Raw genomic sequence first — 23,521 nt, forward strand, 5'->3', positions numbered from 1 at the left:
AGAAAGTGGTTGAGCATTATTCCTCATTTTACACTTTCCTTTTGTTTTTAATCTTGGTCCCGGTCTTATTCCATTGATTAATTAAATTGACTTGTTCCTATTAAGACTGGGAACCAATTTTAGCTTTCACTCTCCTGCCAGGATTAGCGCCTGACCGCAACACCAGGTCTTGTAGTGTCCGCTACCACGGGTGCTACCTAAAAGATCTCCGGCAAAGAGCCCCCTTACGGGGAGCCCGTCAGACATTGCAGCGCCGGTCTGACGAGGAGCTACCCGATGATGAAACATGACATCCTCTCGGATGTGTGAGGGCTCTTGCTCCTGAACTTTAATGTTCCCCTAGTGATTATATTTTTCCATTTGGAACAGTGTACACCTTTTTTGTATGTTCAGTTAATTGGGAGACCGTACACTGGACCAACTAATCTCCCAGTCCCTCCCTTTGTTGATACGTTTTACTGTATACCGTTGCCTACACTAATCTGCCAGTATACCTCCATGTACATACTATCTTCCTGTCGGTACTTATTCTGTCTTTGCCTGCATGTAATCCTGTGTATCATTCCCTATTCTTTCCATAGATGCTTCTGGAGCAGTGGACAGGCCACCGAGCACAGGTAGAGGAGATCAGTGATAGAGGGACCTCCCTGGAGAATCTAATCATAGAGATCACTGCACCGGACACCCAAAGCAAGACAGGTGAGCTAGCAAATTAGGCACCGCTATGGCTGAGGCTATCCAGGACAGGTGAGGTATCAACAGAGGTGTGGCAGTAGCTCAGGCTAACAAAAGAAAAATTAATGAACAAACTAGTTTGTAATTGTGGCTCATCAGCGCAGAATGCAGGCTACAGTTGAGGTTGAATAGATTTGTGAAATCCCACCACAGATGAGCAAGTCAAGTTGAGGGGGTATTGCTGGCATGATCAAATATAAACCTTGGTAAGGTGGGTGCCACAGGCAAATTCTGATGACTGATATAGTTGAGTGAGTTTCATAGATAAGGCTAGATGTGAGGCTAAGCAAAACAGGTAAGTAGCTTTTGCAGGCACTGCTAGCACTCAAGCTAATCAGGACAAGTGAGCAGGAATCTGGGCATAGCAGAGCTTAAGTTAGCCAAGGCAGGTAAGTAGATACCACAGACTTAGGTTGCACCATTGCCAACACATGAGTTGGCTAAACGAAGTCAGAGCAATGGGTGTGGCAGGCGGACTCACAGACTTAAGCCAAGCTGGAGACTGGACAGTGCTAGAGGAGCCGATGATTACCAAGACAGGTGAGCAGGTATTGGAGGCAGGCCTTTACAAAGATTATACAAGATAGTTGAGCAGCCGCCGCAAGGATTGCTAGAGCTGTGGCTCAAAAAGTCAATTGAGCAAGATTTAGCAAGACACGTCAGTACAGCAAGCACATCCATGGCCAAGGCTAAATGACGGTATCATTGATCGAACTTGGGCTAGAAGCGTCAACTGTATGTGTGTAAATGGGTGATCTGGCTGTTGTCAGGTGCACCAACACTTTTGAGATATCAGACTATTCTTTGTGCAGCGTAGTCTATGAACGCTTAGGGTGATGGTAGAGTTGTGCTGGCTGTGTCAGAGCATTGCCACTTTAGGTACAGCAGAAATGTTTCTGACAGTTGTGGGCAAGAAATAACTTAGGCGTGTCATATGAGTATAATGGATGATATAGTAGTAGTGCAGTGACTTCTGGTGTGGGAGTTTTGGCTATCACGTTCTTGTCTTGTGATGTCACTGTCTGTCTCCTTGTTCTATGTGCAGGTTCTGCCCTTACCAGCTCAGGAGTCTCTGCAGGCAGTGTGAATGGATACCATACCTGTAAAGGTGAGCATTTCCCAAACCTACGGCCATGTGGATAGGTAATATAGACAGCTAAGTAGTTGACGGCTTTCAGCATGTGTTAGGAAATTACATGCCGCATGGTTTTTTTTTGGGGGGGGGGTGTTTTTTCCCCAAATCGAGCATGGGCTGAATGACTCATGGTCACCCTCCAATAAAGAATGGAATGGTGCAAAGATTAGTCCTAGGCTCAGTTTGTGTTACCAATGGAAAGTGGCTGATCTAAGCTTGCTGGGCAATCAGAAAAATGTGGTGTGTCTTTTGAAGGCCAAAAGTCCTTATACCGTATAATATTGCATCAATCAATCTATTGAACAAGATGTTTGGGTTGTATGAAAATTGACTCAAAGGGGTGGTTGTTCTAGAAAACACACCTTTTTGGTTCTGCCCAAGTGCCATTCAAAGTTGGCACAGTCTGATTGGCATCGGAATTTTAATTTGGGACTTCCTGTAGATCATAATGGGTCAGCTTGTTCAGTTCCTTGACAATTGAAGTGTAATAAAACTCTGCATAAGCATCGTGATCATAAGTGAGCTTGGCATGCTGCCATAGAAGGACAACGAAGTGAGATTACCGCCGGGATGTACAAGGCATTTGAAAGGGGTGCCGTAATGGAGAAAGAATGTAGGCCCTCTGGGATAGCAGGTCCAGAGAAAAGGATTGAGGTTGTGGTCCAGGCAGCATTGAAGAAATTGTAACTCCATCAAAACCCATGACCAGGGTATGGAGACAACATTTAGAGGCACACACAATGGCTATTTCTCCAAGGAGGAAAGACAAAAGAAAACTGAAATGCCTCCTTGAAGGGAGGGTCAACATCATAAGGAGCATCGACTCCGTGATGCAGAGAACCCTCAGGAGTGTCGTCTTATAGGGCAAGTTAAAGGCTGTTTGTGGCCCGTCTGAGAAACATCTTTGATGCTCAAGGGAGCACACTTTGAGCATAAGGTCAGCCTCAGGACTAAGCCTTGAAGCAATTTGTCAAGTCCACTGGACCGTGAAAATTTTTTCATCTTTAGAAAGCTCTCAAGTTAGTCTCAGAACTAAATCCATAAAGAAGGTGAAAGAGACAGAAGATCCTAAACAAAGCCGGATTTAAATTGTCCCGGACACAGGTCACATAGCAGACAGAAAAACAAGAACAAAAAGAGGAGACTTAGGACAAGACACCAGTTAGTTCACAACCAACTACACAGAAAGTCACCAAGGAAACGTTCTCTTTTAAAGACAATTAGCAAAGAGCTCAGGTATCCAAAAGTCCAAAACACAAAAAATTGCCATTGATCACAACACTCGTTTCACAGTCTCTCCCTGCTGCTGAGATTCTGAGTAAGAAAGGAAGACTAGAAGAGCGTTAGCAGTATAGGCCTGGTGATGATGCTTCAGTCATGTATGTTGAACTGCAAATGCAGTGTATTTTGAAAGACATTACACATATTGAAATTATGCTCTCAGCATCATTGTGTTGGTTGCTGAAGTTGCTGTTGCAGCTTCACTGCAGTCCAGAAGCCACTGGGCAACTTGGTGGGGACAGCGGACAGCTATGTAGGGTGCCATTGTCCCGTAAGTGGTCAAAGGAAATAAGGGAGTCCTGTATTTTGAAACTCACAGGCCATGGTAGTTTTTTGGTAGTAGACGTACAGGCACCCACAGTGGGCACTGGGGATTCCAGTAGTCACTGAAGCCCATACAGGAGGATCAAATCTTGATGTCTCTTGGACAACTTACAACAGACTCGGGTCTAGACAATTGATTGAAGTTGTGCTTTCTCAGGCGTCTCTGAGCGTCAGTTTCATAGGAAAGTACATGCAACCTTACATGAGATGGGTTTATGCTGGCTCAGTTGAAATGTGGAATGGCTTCAGAAAGGATGTCCTCTTTAAAGAAATGCACATGCTGAACAGGAAAATGGGGAGGGGTCGGTTTCACTGACAGAGCATCTGCACTTACTCGTAATGGGCTCTAGTATGTTACTTCCCCCACCCACAGAGAACACTTGTTTCACAAGGTAGAAAGAAGATGTGTATGTACAGACCAGGCAGTGATTTAACAAAGCCCTCCGCAGCCCCTGCAGTGTGGGTGGCCCCCTAGCTCTAGGGGCCCCCCTCAACACAGTACACTGTGCATGGGTGGCAGGTCCCTGACTGGGTCCAGGGGCCCCCTACAAGTACTTTGCAGGGGGACTCACTTATGTTTTGTTATGCCACTGAGACCAGGTGTCCAAAGTTGACCTGGCAGCCTCATGAGAACTTGGCCATCACCTGGAGGAGCCAGCCCCCGTGGAGTCCAGTGAACGTCACCATTCATGCGTCCAGGCACACAAGTGAAATTGCACACGCGCATGTCACCCTTCATGTATGTCGAAGACTTTATGAAGGCAATGGATTTCAGTCATACGAGACTGTACAGACTTTACATGGTGTGAGTTGATAGGTTATCCATTGTACAAGTAAAAGGGCTATCCCCTGACTATCGATTAGGCAATTACCAGTGTCATCTATTGTAGCCTAGCTTGAGAAGGCTATAGTCCCTCTCATAAGAGGAGTGCATTTAATGTCCCTCTTCACAAAAACAAGAGTGCCCTAGAGAGGAAAATATGCACTATCTATTCCAGAACTCTTATAACAGCCTGGTAGCTTAGTCTCCCAAAGTCATGCTGAGAACTCTCTTCCCAACAGTTCTATTATTTGCCTGCATTCTGATGTTGTTTTCCAATGCATGATGGTCCGGCCATTATATGCCACACTGAATGATGATACCTGCTAGTGTGGACTGACAGTGTATTTATTTCCTATTTTTATATACTGCTGAGTGTGGCTTCAGTTCTCTGGGATGTCCTGACTCAAGCATGCTTCCTGGGCCAGCTTTGCAGTGTGCAATCATTACCTCAAGGGCCTCAGATGGCAGAGCTGTTGTACATTGTTCTGGCTTGCTTTTATTTTTGGGAGGCTTTGAGTCCTGAGGCATAATGAGATTGATTCATGGAACACCTGTGTTCTCACCCAGGATACTAATTGAGCTTGATTTCCTAATTATTACAGGCCAGATGTTCTAAATACCGGTTGCAATTTGCAACCTTTATAGAATTTAACAAACTGACCTATGTACTTAATAGATTGGTACGGGTCAGAAAATTCTGATTTCGAGTCCAACCTACATCATGAATAATAATGAAGTAAGGTGCAAATTGTGACTTAATCAAATTGGTGGCCATCACAGGGATGGTGGTGTACTAGGGTCAGCAGACCGCCATGTCTGTGGGCACCTTTAAAAAAAGTAAACCTATTTTTTTAAACGCAGCCTGCTTTCCATAAAAGAAATGGTGCTGCATTTTTTAAAACAAACTTTTATTTGAGAGTTGGTAGTGATTTCCTGGACCACTCACTACTGTTAAACAAACGATTTTTTATTTTGTTTACATTCACAAAGAGGAAGGTGTCACAAAGGCTCCTAAGTCTCATAGCATGCTGGTGCATTTCTGCTGCATAGGGCATTGACCTGCAGCATTCTGTTATTATTGTGTCTTGTGCTGACAGTGCATCACATTAAGCTAGCATTGTGCCTCTTTCTTTGCATGTTCCATTACATACAGCCATTGTTTATGAGCATTCTCTTTTTGTCCTGCTTGATGTTGACATTGTCCTACCATGTGCTGGTGTGGTGTCCATTGGCACCATGGTGTAGTGCGTCTTATGGATACTTCTAAATGCTGATTCTACACCCTTAGAATATCCCCAAGCGCCAGACTGGATCTAGAACATTATTCAGCACAGCCTCTGAATGCCTATAGGTGTCACCGTTCAGCTCTGTGTTGACCCCAAAAGCAACGGTGAGAGCCTCATAAGCATCACCCAAGCGCTTTGATATCAGTTCATTTCATTCTATAGCTTTGTGCAGGGATCTGGAGATAGCTTACAGGTTTTTCTCCTCAGTTGGTGAGTTTTTTTTTCCCCAAACATTGCTTTTTCAAGGGGGTAAGAGAACGTGTACTTTCCTGAAACCCCAGAGTTTTAATCTTGTAATGTCTGTTACAAGCAGATGTGTGTGACAGATCCCACGCTGTATCTCTGGCGTTTGGATTTGGGCCAGGTCTCCCAAGTTGTACGAGGAATATGCCCTTAGGCATCCTAAGATGATTCTGGATCGCAACGCCAAGCTATACATTACTGTGCACCACAGGAAGTCGTGTAATCCCTGCTCCAGCAATGGGGAGAACCCTGTCTTGATATCTTCACCACCAAGAAAGCACAGTGTCAACACGTTCGCGCCTTGGAGTTCTCAAGATGGTTCTCTCTTGGAGATGCATTCCGCCAGCAGTGGAGCACAGGCTCTTCTGTTCCTCCCTGCTGTTACCTGTCCTGCCCCGAGTTCTGAAGAAGATCAGGAGCGATGAGGCTGAAATTGTTCTAGTGGCTACGAATTGGGCCAGGACAATGTGACACTAGGTACTTCTGGGCATGAGCGTATGTCCTTGGATCAGGCTGCTGCTTCGAGAGGATCTCCTGTCGCAGCAGTAGGGCAGGCATTGTTCTGCATAGTCCATTTACCTTGGGACAAGTTTGTGGATTGGTGTGATGTTCATAATATAGACCTGTTGCAGGCCATACTGTCAGAAGTGTTGTTCTTTGTTTTGTCTTAGGGTCAGCAAGTACTTGCAGTGGATACTGTTAATGGTTATTTGCAAGCCCTGTCAGCCTTGTTGGATTTACTGGATCAACTGCTCTTGTTCAAATCACCTGTTGTGATGCGACTTCTCAAAGAATTAAACCGTAGGTTTCCTTGTAAACCCTTCATGATGCCACAGAGGGACCTTAATCTGGTCCTTACTTTTCTTATATGCACCCCTTTTGAGCTGCTACATAGCTGTCCTCCTGATCCTGAAGACGGTCTTTTTCATAGTGATAACTTCAGCTCGGGTGAATGAGCTGCAAGGTCTCTCAGTCCATGCTTAGTGCACCACCTTTTTACAGGGCAAGCTGGTGCTGAAGACTAAGACAGCTTTTCTACCAAAGGCTGTGACGCCCTTTCATGTCAGACATTCCATCAAACATCTGACGTCCTTTGTCCCACCCCACCGCCCAAAAGAGGATTGACTCCATTGTTTGTAATTCAAAAGAGCACTGAGCTTTTACATCGATTCTTCCAAAGACCATCTGTTGGTCGATCAGCTGTTTCTGGGGTTCACTGGGCCAAGGAAGGGTATGGCATTGAAGACAAGTACATTGTCCAGGTGGACAGTTGTCTGCTTTAAGGTCCTGAAGGAGTAAGAGCCATTGCACGAATTACAACGCTCATACAGTGATAGTAGCGTTTGTGTTACTCCACGCACGTGGCTTTCGTTCTTGGAGGGCCAGTCGTGAACATTTGTCAGGCTTCAAGTGTAAATCAGTGCACACGATCACAAATCAGTAACTCCCTTTACTGCCAGATCCTATGGGAAGGGTAATTAGGTCGGAGTCATTTAACAGGCCCACTACCAGGAAAACAACTGCTTTTGTATCTGTAGGAAGCTGGCTATCTGTGTAGAGTACCAGTGTAAGGGGACACTATGCAGATACCCCACGGCGACCCTTATGGGCTGACGGGAGTTAAAATAATAACCCTAAAATCTCTCTTTTGTGGTAGTGTGGGCAAGCAGTTGGGCTTATTAGGAGGCAGTTTTGATCATTTATTGCGCACACACAGCTAGTAAGGGAGGCACACTCAATGAAAAAATCCAACACTAATTTATAAAAATAGCGTTTATTTTTATAGGCATATAAGGTCATCAGAATCAGGTAAGTACTTTTCAAAGTATGAATTCCTACACGTTTCAAAAGTTGGCACTACAATTTCTGGTGCGGTAACGTCATCCCATGGGGAAGGACATATACTACATTCAGGCACTTAACAACTTCCTGGACTGTTCTTCTGGAGTTAAGGTAAGTATGGAGCAAGGTCCAAAGCAGCACTAACAGGTCACTTTGGGAGACACTGAGGCATGTGGGTGCAGAAGTGCTTTTTAGCCTCGGTGCCCTAATGTTATCCTGTGGGAAAGAAACAGACGCTCATATGTGTATTTAGCAATGACTTACAGGACTGTTCTTCTGGACTTGAGGTGAGTATGGGGCAAGGCCAAGGCCACACCTACAGGTCACCTCAGGGACTCTGGGACATCCGGGTGCAGAGGTGTGTTATGGCGTGGAGTGTACCATTCACTTAAATGGAGTTCAGTTAGAAAGTGACTGCAAGCAGGGTCTGCAGGGCCTGTCCGTGGGAACCCACAGGAGGGATCAACCCTTGAGGTCCTTGGGCACGAAGGGGCACCGTTGGCCCACTTCTCCTTGGGCTTTGGGGCTTGGGTGCAGTGGTGCCTTTAGGCGTTGGGTTCCGGTCCAGGGCATACTTGAGGTTGGAGGAGGCCTGCAGAAAGAGACTGTAGGTGGCGTGGGGAAGTCTACTGTTGGAAAACCCAAGGTTGACTTTAGGTTCTGGAGGTTCTGAAGACCACTCTGGTACCGTTGGCCCACTTCGACTCAGACTAGGGGGCACAGATGCAGTGGTGCTGCCCGGTGTCAGGTTTTGGCAGTCCAGAGTCTCAGTGAGTCTTTTTTTATGCCTGCAGAGTGCGGGGAAGCAGCTCCATGGGAGAGCCTAGTTGCTTCTCGAAGTGCTGACAGTCTTCCCAGGCTTTTGGAGGCAGAACAGCTGCAGGACAAGTTGTCTTTAGCGCACTTGATGAGGACAGCAGGCAGGCCAGTGGGGTTGGGCCCAAGTCAGTTACTGCTCCCCATTCTTGCTTTTCAGAGCTCTTCAGGTCCTTCTTCTTTAGTGCAGTGAATCTGAAGTCCTGGTACTCAATTTAGGGGCGCTAAGGGGAGTGAAGGGTAGTAGCCAATGGCCTATTTACCCTTGGGACCACTACACCCCATAGATGACCACTTCATCTCCACCATAACCACACATTAGATAGTGGAATTCCTACGTTTGTGTTCACTTCAGGCTGGTCATCCTAGAGGTTTTCCCAGCCTGGCAGTGCAACATACCTCCTGCATAGCTAATTTTTCCACCTGCCCTGGTGCCAAATGGGCCTCAGGGCAGGAGGTTGCCTCTCTCTGGTGTAGGGGAAGTGGGGGTTTCATACTAAAGGCAGCAGGGACTTTGAAGTCCTTGGCCTTGGTATGCAGATTTACTAGGCATCCTGTTGACGGACTTGATGACATCTCCTGCTAGTGCAGGCATTGCTTCTGACCTTGGAGAGCAGAGGCTTTCACCCCCAGGGGGTCAGAAACTAGTCTGTGGTGGCAGGCTGGTCGAAATGAGTCAGCCAGCACACTAAAGGACTAGTAGGTTTCAGGGGGCACACCTAAGGTTCCCTCTGGGTGCATGTCATAAGTCCAATGCTGGCATCAGTATGGATCTATTAAGATGAGGTGTTTGATACCAAACACCACTAGTTTCCGTGCAACCATCATGTAGCTGAGTCACCAGTGTCTAGTACATGCTTTAGATATGCTGCCGGTTCACTACAATGTCTAGGGATAAAACTAGACATCACAGGGGCATAGCTGCTCATGCCTTATGGCTTTTAAGGCCTTTTGTAGGAGTGACTTGCATATCATGCTTGTAGAGACTTTGGCATGGCACACAATGTCTCGTTTTCACAAAGGGCTTGCACCCTGACACAGTCTGCGATAGGAGGCTGTGTTAAATTTGTTTGTGGGTCGCTTAGGGTGACATAGTACACGCTGCAGCCCTTAGGGACCCTCTTTAGTACTCATCCCTAAATAAAAAGACGGTATGTTGATGATGTATTTCAGTATGCTGAAGAATTACCTGAGCACTGTCGTCAGCAGCGTGCTCCGTGTGTGTCACAGGTGTGATATGCTTGTTAGTGGCTAATGTTTTCTTTTGTTTCCATAGATTTGACAGAGATTCAATGTGATGTTTCTGATGTGACCCAGCGGTACGAGGGTTTGGGCTCAGTCCTCCGGGATAATGAGAAGAAGTTGTCAGCCATGCAGAAACGAATACAGGAAGTCCAGGAAGAGACGGCAGCCCTGTTTAGATGGCTAGAGTCAAAGGAACAAGTCCTGTCATCTCGTGATTCCACGCCCACCAGAGGGCATGCTGAGCAGAACAAGGTGAGCAGAACCTGCCTGAAATTGTGCAGTACATTGCATTGGGGAAGGGGAGGGTATGCGACTGCAGAATGATGTTATGGATGAAATGCTACTGGAAAGGGCCTGGGAGGAATAAAGATCACATCACATGCAGATGAAGCCATCAACGCTATCTTGAATGAAGTAGTCTGATTCACCACAATAACAATCAGGTATTGAGGTGTTACTGTGCACAGATTTATGTGCTGCACTTCCTTGATCACACTGTCATTTCACTCTGGCTCAAATCTTTTCTTACCAGGCTTTGCTTGATGAACTGGAACAAAACTCTGGGAAGGTTGAACAGTTGAAAGAAGCTCTTCGCAGCTTGATCGAGAAACACCCAAATTCTCCAGAAGCTAAAAACTGGCAGACCATGCTAGAGGATCTTGGTAAGTGGCTTTCTTGTCTTCATTGACCAGTTGACACGACATTTTAACAATTTGAATAGGTGTAAAATCTGCTGTCCCTTACAGCTTCAAAAAAGAGTGGTCTGTGTGTAGCTGTGAGTTGCACAAGCAGATTTAATTCAACAAATAGGTTGGAAGGGAACAGTGAAGGGTAGAAATTGAGCCATTGGATTTGCAAATGTGAATAGTTATGCAAATGTTTTGCACATTTTAAACACTTTAAGAATAATCCTAAAGCTGATGACTCTTCAAATAACCAACTGTCTTTTTTGCTTGCGCTTTTTGGTGGACACTTTTTTGATAACCGTGGACTTTATGTTAATGGTTGAAAAGTTTGCTGCAGTAGACTGATACATCTTTCTGTGGAATGGCCTTTTATGCATACATATGAGACCCTGTACGGTCCCCTCTCCAGTATGAGAGATTGTTGTCGTCACTTTTGCAGCCTGTTTCTGCCACTAGTTGTAGTTTTGCAACATGTTTATTGTCCTTTCTGAGTTGACTGCAATCCCATGCATGCATGGTTAGGAGAATGTATGGTTTACGTGGACAAGGTGTGACTACTGTTTTCCTGGGACATGAGGCTGGTCAGGGGTTACTGGGCATCAGTTGGCGTCATTCACCACTAGGGCCACAGTGCTGTTGGACCCCTAACTGATTAACCAAGTACTCTCCTTCAGTACTTGCCTCTCTCATGGCAGCGAGACAAAGCTGTCCAAGGCTTACTGAAGCAGATGAGGTGGATTAGACTTTCAAAATACAGTGTTCGATGGCATCTGTCGCTGTAGATACACATGTTCTGCATAGCTCGCCATCTGGTGTTGGGTCGGAGTGTTACAAGTTGTTTTTCTTCGAAGAAGTCTTTCGAGTCACGGGACCGAGTGACTCCTCCTTCTGTCTCCATTGCGCATGGGCGTCGACTCCATCTTCGATTGTTTTCTTTCCGCCATCGGGTTCGGACGTGTTCCTGTCGCTCCGAGTTTCGGAACGGAAAGTTAGTAAATATCGGAAGATTTTCGTTGGTATTGTTGCGTTCGGGATCGGCGTAGTTAGATTCAACACCGCATCGAAGGTCGACGCGCTCCGGTGCCCTTCGGGGTAGTTTTCGATCCCCCGTCGGGGCCTGGTCGGCCCGACCGCGTGTACAACAACGCCGATGGAACGGACCCCGTTCCGTTTTTGTCCCAAATGCCACAACAAATACCCGTATACAGACCAACATTTGGTCTGTAACCTGTGCCTGTCACCTGAGCACAGTGAGGAGACTTGCGAGGCCTGTCGCGCGTTCCGGTCCCGAAAGACACTCCGTGACCGTCGAGCCGGGAGACTTCAGATGGCGTCCACGCCGACAGCGCACCGAGAGTTCGAGGAACAAGAGGAAGAAGAAACCTTTTCGATCCACGAATCGGACTCCGAGGAATTCGACGATCAAAGAACCGTGAGTAAGACATCGAAAACAACACATAAGAAAAGTGACAAGGCCCAGGGGACGCCACTGCCACCAGGCCCATAAATTCGGTGACCGACCGTCAGCACCGAAAAAGGCCCAAACAGTGCCGAGATCGTCCGACTCCGGTCTGGAGAAAAGCAACGACACCGAGATAGCGGTGTAGAAACGGCTCGACGCCGAGACAGCGGCACCGACGAAGATCGACGCCGAGAGGTTTCGACTCCAAAAAAGAAAAAAGCCACCTCGGAGCCGAAAAAAGATACAGACAGGGTTTCGTGCCGAAACAACCCGCAACCGACCCAGGTCCAGGCTCTTATACAGAGGAGCAATCACTGTCCTCTCAGATGCGAAAGCATAGGTTTGAGGAAGAGCTGCAATCCACCGAAGTGGACCATACGCAAAAACGTATTTTCATACAGCAGGGAACAGGAAAAATAAGCACCCTTCCCCCTATTAGAAGAAAAAGGAGACTGGAGTTTCAAACAGACCAGGCGCCACAAACCAAAATGGTGAAAAAGGTGACTCCGCCACCCTCTCCTCCACCTGTAATTAACGTCTCACCAGCACAAACTCTGTCACATTCCCCGGCTCACACCACCATGAGCCAAGGTGACCAGGATCAAGACGCTTGGGACTTATATGACGCCCCAGTGTCGGACAACAGTCCGGAGGCATATCCAACAAAGCCCTCACCACCAGAAGACAGCACAGCATATTCTCAAGTGGTGGCTAGAGCGGCACAATTCCACAACGTAAACCTCCACTCAGAACAAGTCGAGGATGACTTTTTATTCAACACCCTCTCCTCCACCCACAGCTCCTACCAAAGCCTGTCTATGCTGCCAGGTATGCTTCGGCACGCAAAGGAAATCTTCAAGGAGCCGGTCAAAAGTAGGGCAATAACGCCAAGGGTGGAAAAGAAATATAAGGCACCTCCTACAGACCCTGTTTTCATCACCACACAGCTGCCACCAGATTCCGTCGTAGTAGGAGCAGCTCGGAAAAGAGCCAACTCCCACACATCTGGGGATGCACCACCCCCAGATAAAGAGAGCCGCAAGTTCGATGCAGCTGGGAAAAGAGTCGCAGTACAAGCTGCAAACCAGTGGTGCATCGCTAACTCTCAAGCACTACTTGCGCGCTATGACAGAGCCCATTGGGATGAGATGCAACACCTCATCGAACATCTACCCAAGGAACTACAAAAGAGGGCAAAGCAGGTGGTTGAGGAAGGACAGAACATATCAAATAACCAGATACGATCCTCTATGGACGCAGCAGACACAGCTGCAAGAACATTTAATACATCTGTGACCATTAGAAGGCACGCATGGCTAAGAACGTCTGGGTTCAAACCAGAGATACAGCAGGCAGTGCTCAATATGCCATTCAACGAAAAACAACTGTTCGGACCAGAAGTGGACACGGCAATCGAAAAACTAAAAAAAGACACTGACACTGCTAAGGCCATGGGTGCACTCTACTCCCCGCAGAGCAGAGGAACCTACAGCACCTTCCGCAAGACACCCTTTAGAGGGGGGTTTCGGGGTCAGGCCACACAAGCCAGCACCTCGCAGGCAACACCGTCCAGCTACCAGGGACAGTACAGGGGAGGCTTTCGGGGCCAATACAGAGGAGGGCAATTCCCTAGGAATAGAGGAAAATTTCAAAGCCCCAAAAACCCCTACAACCAAGCAGTGACTCAGATGTCACTCACCCCCTCCACACAACACCAGTGGGGGGAAGAATAGGTCATTATTACAAAGCATGGGAGGAAATAACTACAGACACTTGGGTCTTAGCAATTATCCAACATGGTTATTGCATAGAATTCCTAAAATTCCCTCCAAACATACCACCAAAAGCACAGAATTTATCAAAACAACATTCCGAACTTCTGGAAATAGAAGTTCAAGCACTATTGCAAAAGAATGCAATCGAATTAGTACCAAACACACAAACAAACACAGGAGACTATTCACTGTACTTCTTAATACCAAAAAAGGACAAAACACTGAGACCAATCCTAGACCTCAGAATACTAAACACCTACATCAAATCAGACCACTTTCACATGGTCACGCTACAAGAAGTGTTACCATTGCTAAAACTACAGGACTACATGACAACCTTAGACCTCAAAGACGCGTATTTCCATATACCAATACATCAATCGCACAGAAAATACCTACGGTTCGTATTCAAAGGAATACATTACCAATTCAAAGTATTGCCTTTTGGTTTAACAACCGCACCAAGAGTCTTTACAAAATGTCTAGCAGTAGTGGCTGCACACATCAGAAGGCAGCAAATACATATATTCCCGTATCTAGACGACTGGCTAATCAAAACCAATTCACTAACAAAGTGCTTACACCACACAAATCAAATCATACAAACCCTCTACAAACTAGGTTTCACCGTCAACTTTGCAAAATCCAACATTTTGCCGTGCAAAGTACAACAATACCTGGGAGCCATAATAGACACAACAAAAGGAGTAGCCACTCCAAGTCCACAAAGAATTCAAAATTTCAACAAGATCATACAACGCATGTATCCAACACAAACAATACAAGCAAAGATGATATTACAACTCCTAGGCATGATGTCCTCATGCATAGCCATTGTCCCGAACGCAAAACTGCACATGAGGCCCTTACAACAGTGCCTAGCATCACAATGGTCACAAGCACAGGGTCACCTTCTAGATCTGGTGTTGATAGACCGCCAAACTTACCTCTCGCTTCTATGGTGGAACAGTATAAATTTAAACAAAGGGTGGCCTTTCCAAGACCCAGTGCCACAATACGTAATAACAACAGATGCTTCCATGACAGGGTGGGGAGCACACCTCGATCAACACAGCATACAAGGACAATGGAACGTACATCAAACAAAACTGCATATAAATCACCTAGAAATGCTAGCAGTTTTTCAAGCATTAAGGGCTTTCCAACCAATTATAACTCACAAATACATTCTTGTCAAAACAGACAACATGACAACAATGTATTATCTAAACAAACAAGGGGGGACACACTCAACGCAGTTGAGCCTGCTGGCACAAAAGATATGGCGATGGGCAATTCACAACCACATTCGCCTAATAGCACAGTTTATTCCAGGGATCCAGAATCAACTTGCAGACAATCTCTCTCGAGATCACCAACAGGTCCACGAATGGGAAATTCACCCCCAAATTCTAAACACTTACTTCAGACTCTGGGGAACACCTCAAATAGACTTGTTTGCAACAAAAGAGAACGCAAAATGCCAAAACTTCGCATCCAGATACCCACACAGGCAGTCCCAAGGCAATGCCCTATGGATGAACTGGTCAGGGATATTTGCCTACGCTTTTCCTCCTCTCCCTCTCCTTCCTTATCTGGTAAACAAATTGAGTCAAAACAAACTCAAACTCATATTAATAGCACCAACTTGGGCAAGGCAACCCTGGTACACAACACTGCTAGACCTATCAGTAGTACCCCACATCAAATTGCCCAACAGGCCGGATCTGTTAACACAACACAACCAACAGATCAGACATCCAGATCCAGCATCGCTGAATCTAGCAATCTGGCTCCTGAAATCCTAGAATTCGGACACTTACAACTTACCCAAGAATGTATGGAAGTCATAAAGCAAGCCAGAAGGCCGTCCACTAGGCACTGCTATGCAAGTAAATGGAAGAGGTTTGTCTGCTACTGCCATCATAATCAGATCCAACCTTTACACGCAACTCCAAAGGATGTAGTGGGTTACTTGTTTCACTTACAAAAATCTAACCTAGCCTTCTCTTCCATTAAAATACACCTTGCAGCAATATCTGCATACCTGCAGACTACCTATTCAACTTCCCTATATAGGATACCAGTCATTAAAGCATTCATGGAAGGCCTTAAAAGAATTATACCACCAAGAACACCACCTGTTCCTTCATGGAACTTAAATGTTGTCATAACAAGACTCATGGGTCCACCTTTTGAACCCATGCACTCTTGCGAAATACAGTTCCTAACCTGGAAGGTTGCATTTCTCATCGCCATTACATCTCTAAGAAGAGTAAGCGAAATTCAGGCGTTTACAATACAAGAACCTTTTATACAACTACACAAAAATAAAGTCGTCCTAAGGACTAATCCTAAATTTTTACCAAAGGTTATTTCACCGTTCCACCTAAATCAAACAGTGGAACTACCAGTGTTCTTCCCACAGCCAGATTCCGTAGCTGAGAGGGCACTACATACATTAGATGTCAAAAGAGCATTAATGTACTACATTGACAGAACGAAAAACATCAGAAAGACTAAACAACTATTTATTGCATTCCAAAAACCTCATGCAGGAAACCCAATATCAAAACAAGGTATAGCCAGATGGATAGTTAAATGCATCCAAATCTGCTACCTTAAAGCAAAACGACAACTGCCCATTACACCAAGGGCACACTCAACCAGAAAAAAAGGTGCTACCATGGCCTTTCTAGGAAACATCCCAATGCAAGAAATATGTAAGGCAGCCACATGGTCTACGCCACACACGTTCACCAAGCACTACTGTGTAGACGTGCTATCCGCACAGCAAGCCACAGTAGGTCAAGCCGTGTTAAGAACATTATTTCAAACCACTTCCATTCCTACAGGCTGAGCCACCGCTTTTGGGGAGATAACTGCTTACTAGTCTATGCAAAACATGCATATCTACAGCGACAGATGCCATCGAACTGAAAATGTCACTTACCCAGTGTACATCTGTTCGTGGCATCAGTCGCTGGAGATTCACATGTGCCCACCCGCCTCCCCGGGAGCCTGTAGCAGTTCGGAAGTTACCTTCAACTATTTGTATATGTATCATCTCAACCTTAAATAGGTACATACTTAGTCACTCCATTGCATGGGCACTATTACTACAATTCAACTCCTACCTCACCCTCTGCGGGGAAAAACAATCGAAGATAAAGTCGACGCCCATGCGCAATGGAGACAGAAGGAGGAGTCACTCGGTCCCGTGACTCGAAAGACTTCTTCGAAGAAAAACAACTTGTAACACTCCGACCCAACACCAGATGGCGAGCTATGCAGAACATGTGAATCTCCAGCGACTGATGCCACGAACAGATGTACACTGGGTAAGTGACATTTTCATTACATCGTAATATCAGCTAATAAAATCACTGTGTAATCTGTGCTTTACTCTATGAAAGAAAAGTAATTTAATTTAATACACATATGGTAGATGGACTACACATAAAAGTTAGATGCACAGTGAAAACCAGAATTTTCTTCGTCCCACTGGGTCTAGGTTCTGACCCCAAGATGCCAGGCACCCATAGCCAGAAACCTGACCCAATAAAGCAGTATCCTCTCCAAGGAATGGTTGGACACACCTGTGCCTTTGGGTGGTGGGACAGAGGGCAGACTGGAAACATTTGATTTCCTTCAGCTGCTAAAGCCAGATGTTCCTAGTCCGCCCTCTGTCTGGCCACCCAAAAGAACAGAAGTGTTTACCCTTGGTTTACATTAAACACAGTGGCTCACCAATCTACCCTCGCCCAGTGAACACACTAGCTCTCAACACACATATCTCGTACATGATAGAGCTCAAAAGCAGCCAGGTAATAGAGAATGCGCACACTACCAGGAAGGAGCTGATCGGCAGCACTTCCCAAGGGCTTGAGGTACTCCTGACTATAGATTAATAGTTCCATCACTGACAGTCTTGCACAAAGCCTTGGAAAAAAGGCTAGTAGCCGCTCTCTTTAAACAAGACTTGCACGTTGTGTGCTTCCTTGACCTCCGAGCCAAACTCTAGGGTCACATTTCATGTAAACAGGGAGATACTCAGTGGACGTGCATGATTATTGTGTTCGTGGAGGTAAAAATCCAATACCCTTCAGCAGCTTTCCAGTGACTCGTCAGGAGATCATCATAGGTTAGGGAAGCACACTCTCCAGGGCCAGAGACTTTCCACCTCAACATGTGGCACGTACAAAGAATTTCTTTTACATCAGCACTTGGCTCTCGAAACTTGAATGTATACCATCGTCTGGAGCAGGAAACCAGTCAGGAGCCCTTTACATTAAACTGGTGAAAGGGCCTGTTTTGAGATGGACAGTGAATTCTACCAGAGAGCCAACATGTTAGTTTGTAAGTTCTCCTAACCCCAACACACTTGCTACGCACAAATAAGACATAATCTATATACCGTAGCTATTTTTAGTTCATAACGTTATACAGAACATATTTAGTAAAATGATGGAAAGCATCACAATTATATTGGCAATTAGTACATAATAAAGAACCCAAGCATAGTATATATTTAATTATATTAATTATGTATCATAACGTTAATCAAAAAGTTAACAACAAGTGAGATAGTTGCATCATGCAGCTAAGCCACATGTGGGCCTAAAGGTAGAATAAGATAGGGTTTGGGGAATATGCTGACTTTCTTGAAGGTGCTGCTACCTGTATATACGGAGGATTGTGTCTACATAGTAGGGATGTGTAGTGAGAACAGAAGCATAATAACCAATAGAGAGCAGCTTATGCAGTGGGCTAATAGCTTGATATGTTTGTCCTATACATCCCATGGGGTCAATGTGTTAGTAATAACTAAAAAACACTGTATGTAGAATAAGACTTTATGTATAATGTCCATACATGAAGGTGCATTATCCTAAGTAACAGTTACAAATGACGACCACAAACAGCAAAACGTCTTCATATAGAGGAAATGCACGGCTTACCCGTTGAAAGAAGTCATATGATAGAAATGGGTTAATATATCACAGGTCGGAGATCATACAGATACCCATCGATGACCTATCATTTCTCTAAATAATATACGCTTTCAGAGCTTTAAAGGCTGTGAGGAAGTGTTCTCTTGTCAAGAATGAGGCTTTTTAGCTAGTTCTTATCAGATTGCGGAACCCAAGGAACTAATTAAAGCTGGTCCCAGCCTTTTTGGATTTATGTTGTGTTCACATTCAGTCTAGAGACTAATGTCTGCCATATAATTAGATTTTTTTTTTTAAGTTTCACTGACCTGAAAGACATCTCTCAGAATATAAGTGTATTCATTCAACTGAAAATGTCTGCTTGGATGGTACTCTGTCAAATTGGATGGCAGAGACCATGAGCGTAGCTGGCGTGCTGCAAGATTACCGTATGTTAATGGTTATAGTGCGTATGCCTTCCTAACTACCCCCATTGTGTACTAGAAACACCCTTTACTTTCCCTAACTGGGAGCCAGCATGATAATGCGAATGCTGGACCAGTGTGTCTTAATCAAGTAAGGGGATGAGGAGAGGATTTGGTGGAATGTTTGGTAGTGTGATGAAGGGTGTAAAGGAGCAAGAGATGAAATCTCTTGGTAGGGTGGGGGTAGGTGAGGTGATAGGATAACATGGTATCAGCGTGCAAAGTATTTTGGAAGTAAGAAAGCACTGAAAGTAGAGGAGGGAGAATTGGTTTGGGGCAATGGATGAAGAAGGGGCAGTAAAGAGTTAAGATAGCAGAAGGGGAGGAGGAACATGAGGTGATGGAGACAGCTTTGGAGGTAAAGGACCCCTCCACCTCCGCTATTGCCGCACCCCATCTCCTCATGCTCCTACCGTCCTCCTCACATCCTGACAGACTGCAGCAACCTGGGACAAGGGCTGGGTTGGAAGTCAAGTGACGAGCCACGGGAGGGGTTTGTGGAAATGGGCGGCATTTGGAGTAAATGGGAGATAATGGAAATAGGAGGTAGGGGGTGGGTAAGGAGTGAAGTGAGGAATGGTTGAGAGGAATTTGAGCAAGTGTTTGTCAGGAAAGGATCTGATCTGACACCACAAGAAGAAGTACAACATCTCCAGAATGACCTTAGTTTGTGAATCGTGATCAGTTTGAGTTTCTCTGTTTGTATCCACAGATTCCAGGTGGAGCAAAGCACAAGAAGTGACAGTCTCGCGCCAGCAGGAGCTGGAGGAGTCCGCCACCCAGCTAGCAGCATTTCAGAGTGCGGAAGCCCAGCTGCGGCCATGGCTGACCGAGAAGGAGCTGATGATGAGCGTGCTCGGCCCGCTCTCCATTGAGCCCAACATGTTAAGCGCACAAAAGCAGCAGGTGCAGGTGAGTGGCATACTCAAACTTCACGCCCCTCCCCGTGTGGAACCAGTGGTTTTATATAAGGCCGCATTGGGCCATGCCCTGCCAGGAGGAAGAATCCTCGATGCGGTGAGGTTTGTTCTGTGTGCGCTACAAACTGGGCCTTGGTCTCTACAACTGTTTGGGGACCCATCATTTGTATTAATAAAAGAGCTGACGTCTGTGTCAGCAACTTAACTTTGAGACATTTAAACTATAAAACCTGACACTAGCATGCACTTAAGACTGCTTTGTGTGCTGGTGTCCGTCTGGGACTCCTTCCTCAGTTCAATTTCTCTAGAACTCTTAACTCCTACAGTTATAATAGTTTGGGAACGTGCTTCAGTTGTGACATTAAAGGCCTCGGTCAGTCTAGTTGAGAGACTTGCTGCCCTGCTACTGCCCTCGGGTTAAGAGTAATTAACTCTTTCTATGTTTGGCAGGCTTACGTTGCAGCAAACATGCTTTGCTTAAAAGTAACAGATAGTAGGGTTCTTACCCAGACTTTCAGCATTAGCATCCCAGAACGAGTTCCTTTATTCCACAGGGCATTGGGCAAGTTTAGAAGGGGAGGTCTTACAGTATCTTTGGATCTGGTTTGGAATGAAAGGGCTAAAAAGTTAAAGAATGGGAATTGGGATCTAGGCCCCAAATGAAAGTAAATACATGTTCAAAATGAAAGCTAACGGGTTACATCCATCAGCAACTTGGAGCAAAAAGTGAGCTGCCAAATTGCTTAGGAAATCACTTAAAAAGAAAGGAATTAAAGTAAGGATGAGACTTTAAGACTGATTACCTCATCCTGTGTGAATCCGAGTACACTGAAGCAGCATGTAACATGTATCCAAATATGCAAACAAGTCGTAAAAACCTTGTGATATCGGCATCTTTTCTTTTGTAAATTACAAGAAACCATTAACAACTGCTAATGCTCTATTGCCTGTTAAGGACATCGTTTCTTTGTTGTATTCAAACCCTCATTGCATATCACCTCCTGGTACCTCTGCAGTATGTATCCAGGTACTTTCTATGCCTTTGTACACCCTTGTATCTCCACGGCAGAATACCTAATGTTGAATATCCAACAAGAGTTCCTCTCTGTCTTCTGTGGTAGGAAAGATACCTCTTGGCACATCCCATGAAAAGATACATTTTGAAGCTACCCAGGCCACTCTACTGTATTGTGCTTTCTGTGGAAGGAAACTGCTTGGTGCTTCCAATGGCAGAATGCTTTCTGTTCCTCACAAGACAGGATATCCCCTGATGCCTAGAATAGCAAATTGGCTTGTGGTACATTTCTGAGCGTCACATGCCAGATACCCACATGAATTTCTTCTCATGGTAGGATGAATCCTGGTATTATATAGAACAAGTCTTGATGCCTCTTCTGGCTGGATATCTCATGATGCTTGCAGTGGTGGCATATCTTCTAGACCTCTGTCTGGAACTATTTTGCACCCTTGTTGACAAGGATACTGCTCGATCTCACCAATGGTGGTTGCCTCCTAAATCAGGATACGGTGTGTTACTTAGCAGTCAGCATATCTCATGGTGGCTCCTGTGCTAGCTATCTTTTGGTTCCTCTTGGAAGGATAACCCTTGATAAACAAGGCAACAGAATATCTTCTAGTAGCTTTTGTTTCAGAGTACTGCCTGTTGTCTCGCAAATTGTTACCTCACGGTGCCATTAAAGTCAGTAGATCTGGTGCCTTCCAGGCAGGATTCCTGCTGTTGTCTCTGTTGTGTAAGAATGCCTGCTGGTACCACCCTGAGCCATTTGCCCGCGTACCATACCTTCTTTTATGCAGTGGCAGGGTACTGCCCGGTGCCTCCTACAGCTGATACATCCTGGTGCTTCCCAGGGCAGAATATCTCCTCTTTCCTACCATGGAAGGATCCCTCAAGGTCACTTTCATTGCGAGTCACCCCTTCTCCCCTTTGTACTTGTTTGCCATGAGTCCCGGATTGAGCAGGCTTGATAATACTGGTTCCTCTTTGTGACATGTCCGTGTGTATAAACTCTGTGATCTTTTCTTTTGTTTCAGTTTATGTTAAAAGAGTTTGAAAGTCGCCTTCAGCAGCACGAGCAGCTGAACCAGGCTGCGGGGGGCATCTTGAGCAGCACTGCGGAGGGGTCGCCTTCCATCAGCCACGTACAGGAGGGGCTTCGTGCCGTCAATGACAAGTGGGAAGAGCTGACTCAGAGACTTGATTCCCGCTCCGAGCACATCAGCCAGGCACTGGGCCTGAGCTCCCGCTACGTGGATGCGCTGCGGGGCCTGGCCCAGAAAGTGCAGGAGGTGGAGCAGAAGCTGGGCGCCCAGTCAGCCCTCAGCACTCACCCGGAGGTGGTGAAGCAGCAGCTTCAGGAAACGAGCGAGCTGCGGTCCGAGGTGGAGGCGCTGGAGCAGGAGGTGGCGGAGGCCCAGGCCCTGTGCGATGAGCTGTCGCAGCTCATTGGGGAGCAGTATCTAAAGGACGAGCTGAAGAAGCGCCTGGATGTTGTGGCCCTTCCACTCCGGGGGATGGAAGACTTGGCAGGTTAGTGTTAAGAGATGTCTGTTCTGAGCTCCTTGTATAGTCCGCAAGGTTCCTGTGTTAACGCTTTTAAATCCCTCTTCCTGAGATTAACCTACGATCATTGGTTTCAGTAGATCACCTTATCCATCATGACCACAACTCGCCAACCCCTCGGTGATGGTTTCAGAAGAGGCCGGCTCTGGTCCCCTTCCTGGGGGCACTTGAGCACTCGGCCTGCAGTCAGGAGAGAGTGAGACCTTTTGTGGGCATTCTGGGGCAGTTACTGGTTGCTGTGCAGTGTCCATTGCGGGGCTGTTGTTTACCCCTGGGGTCCCAGTGTCAGCAAGAGTATTACACTCCAGTTGAATAACAAAGGGCCTGGACTCGCCAGGACAAGCCAAGCAGCTACAGCTTACTCTGGAAGTAGACAGAGGATAAAAGTTCAGATACGGAATGAAACTTAGAATATCACTCCAGTGACTCCTTCTCGGTCCAGGGTCCATGTAATTGAGTCTGAACAGAATTTTAGCAAGGACAGCCGGCGAGTCGCCTCCCACCGCATCTTTAAGGGCCGTAGTTTGTCTTGTTTGTAGACCGAGGCCAGTGCTGCTTCGAGATGCATTCCTGGGGGTTCGGGACCCGGCTTGCTGCGTCAGAAACATCGTGTATTGGCTCTGGAGCGTGTTTGAGCCCTGTCTTCCGTATAGTATTCATTATCTAAAATAAGATCGTACTGTACATACATCATGTGTGTCGGTTGGTTTCCGGTCTAGTGGCGCTACTGCTGTTGATTCTCTCTTACTCAGATCGTGTATTATTGAGGTCTGTTTGAGACCGGCTTTTTAGCAGCATTCACTCTTAGCTGAACAAGGCTCATTTAAACCTTTGGAGATTGTCTGTCAGTGCTCTTCGGATGGGATTCTCTCATGGGACTTCGTTCAGCCTGAGGATCTTCATATTAGCGCAAGGGTTTTTGTTTATGAAGTTATTTCAGCATCTAATTGC

The 23,521-nt window shown here is 46.0% G+C and overlaps 1 protein-coding gene across 3 annotated transcripts in view; it reads left to right on the forward strand.

The window, feature by feature from the left end:
• MACF1 (microtubule actin crosslinking factor 1) overlaps nucleotides 1–23,521 on the forward strand; it is a 1,225,213-nt gene that overhangs the window by 620,319 nt on the left and 581,373 nt on the right. For all 3 annotated transcript variants that reach the window (XM_069223412.1, XM_069223414.1, XM_069223413.1), the window contains 6 exons: nucleotides 582–699; nucleotides 1,781–1,843; nucleotides 9,762–9,982; nucleotides 10,263–10,392; nucleotides 19,782–19,981; nucleotides 22,042–22,537. In XM_069223412.1, coding sequence (XP_069079513.1) covers nucleotides 582–699; nucleotides 1,781–1,843; nucleotides 9,762–9,982; nucleotides 10,263–10,392; nucleotides 19,782–19,981; nucleotides 22,042–22,537 — 1,228 coding nt within the window. The remainder of the gene's footprint in view (nucleotides 1–581; nucleotides 700–1,780; nucleotides 1,844–9,761; nucleotides 9,983–10,262; nucleotides 10,393–19,781; nucleotides 19,982–22,041; nucleotides 22,538–23,521) is intronic.

This window comes from Pleurodeles waltl, chromosome 3_1 (assembly GCF_031143425.1).
Source record: "Pleurodeles waltl isolate 20211129_DDA chromosome 3_1, aPleWal1.hap1.20221129, whole genome shotgun sequence".
NCBI lineage: Eukaryota > Metazoa > Chordata > Amphibia > Caudata > Salamandridae > Pleurodeles > Pleurodeles waltl.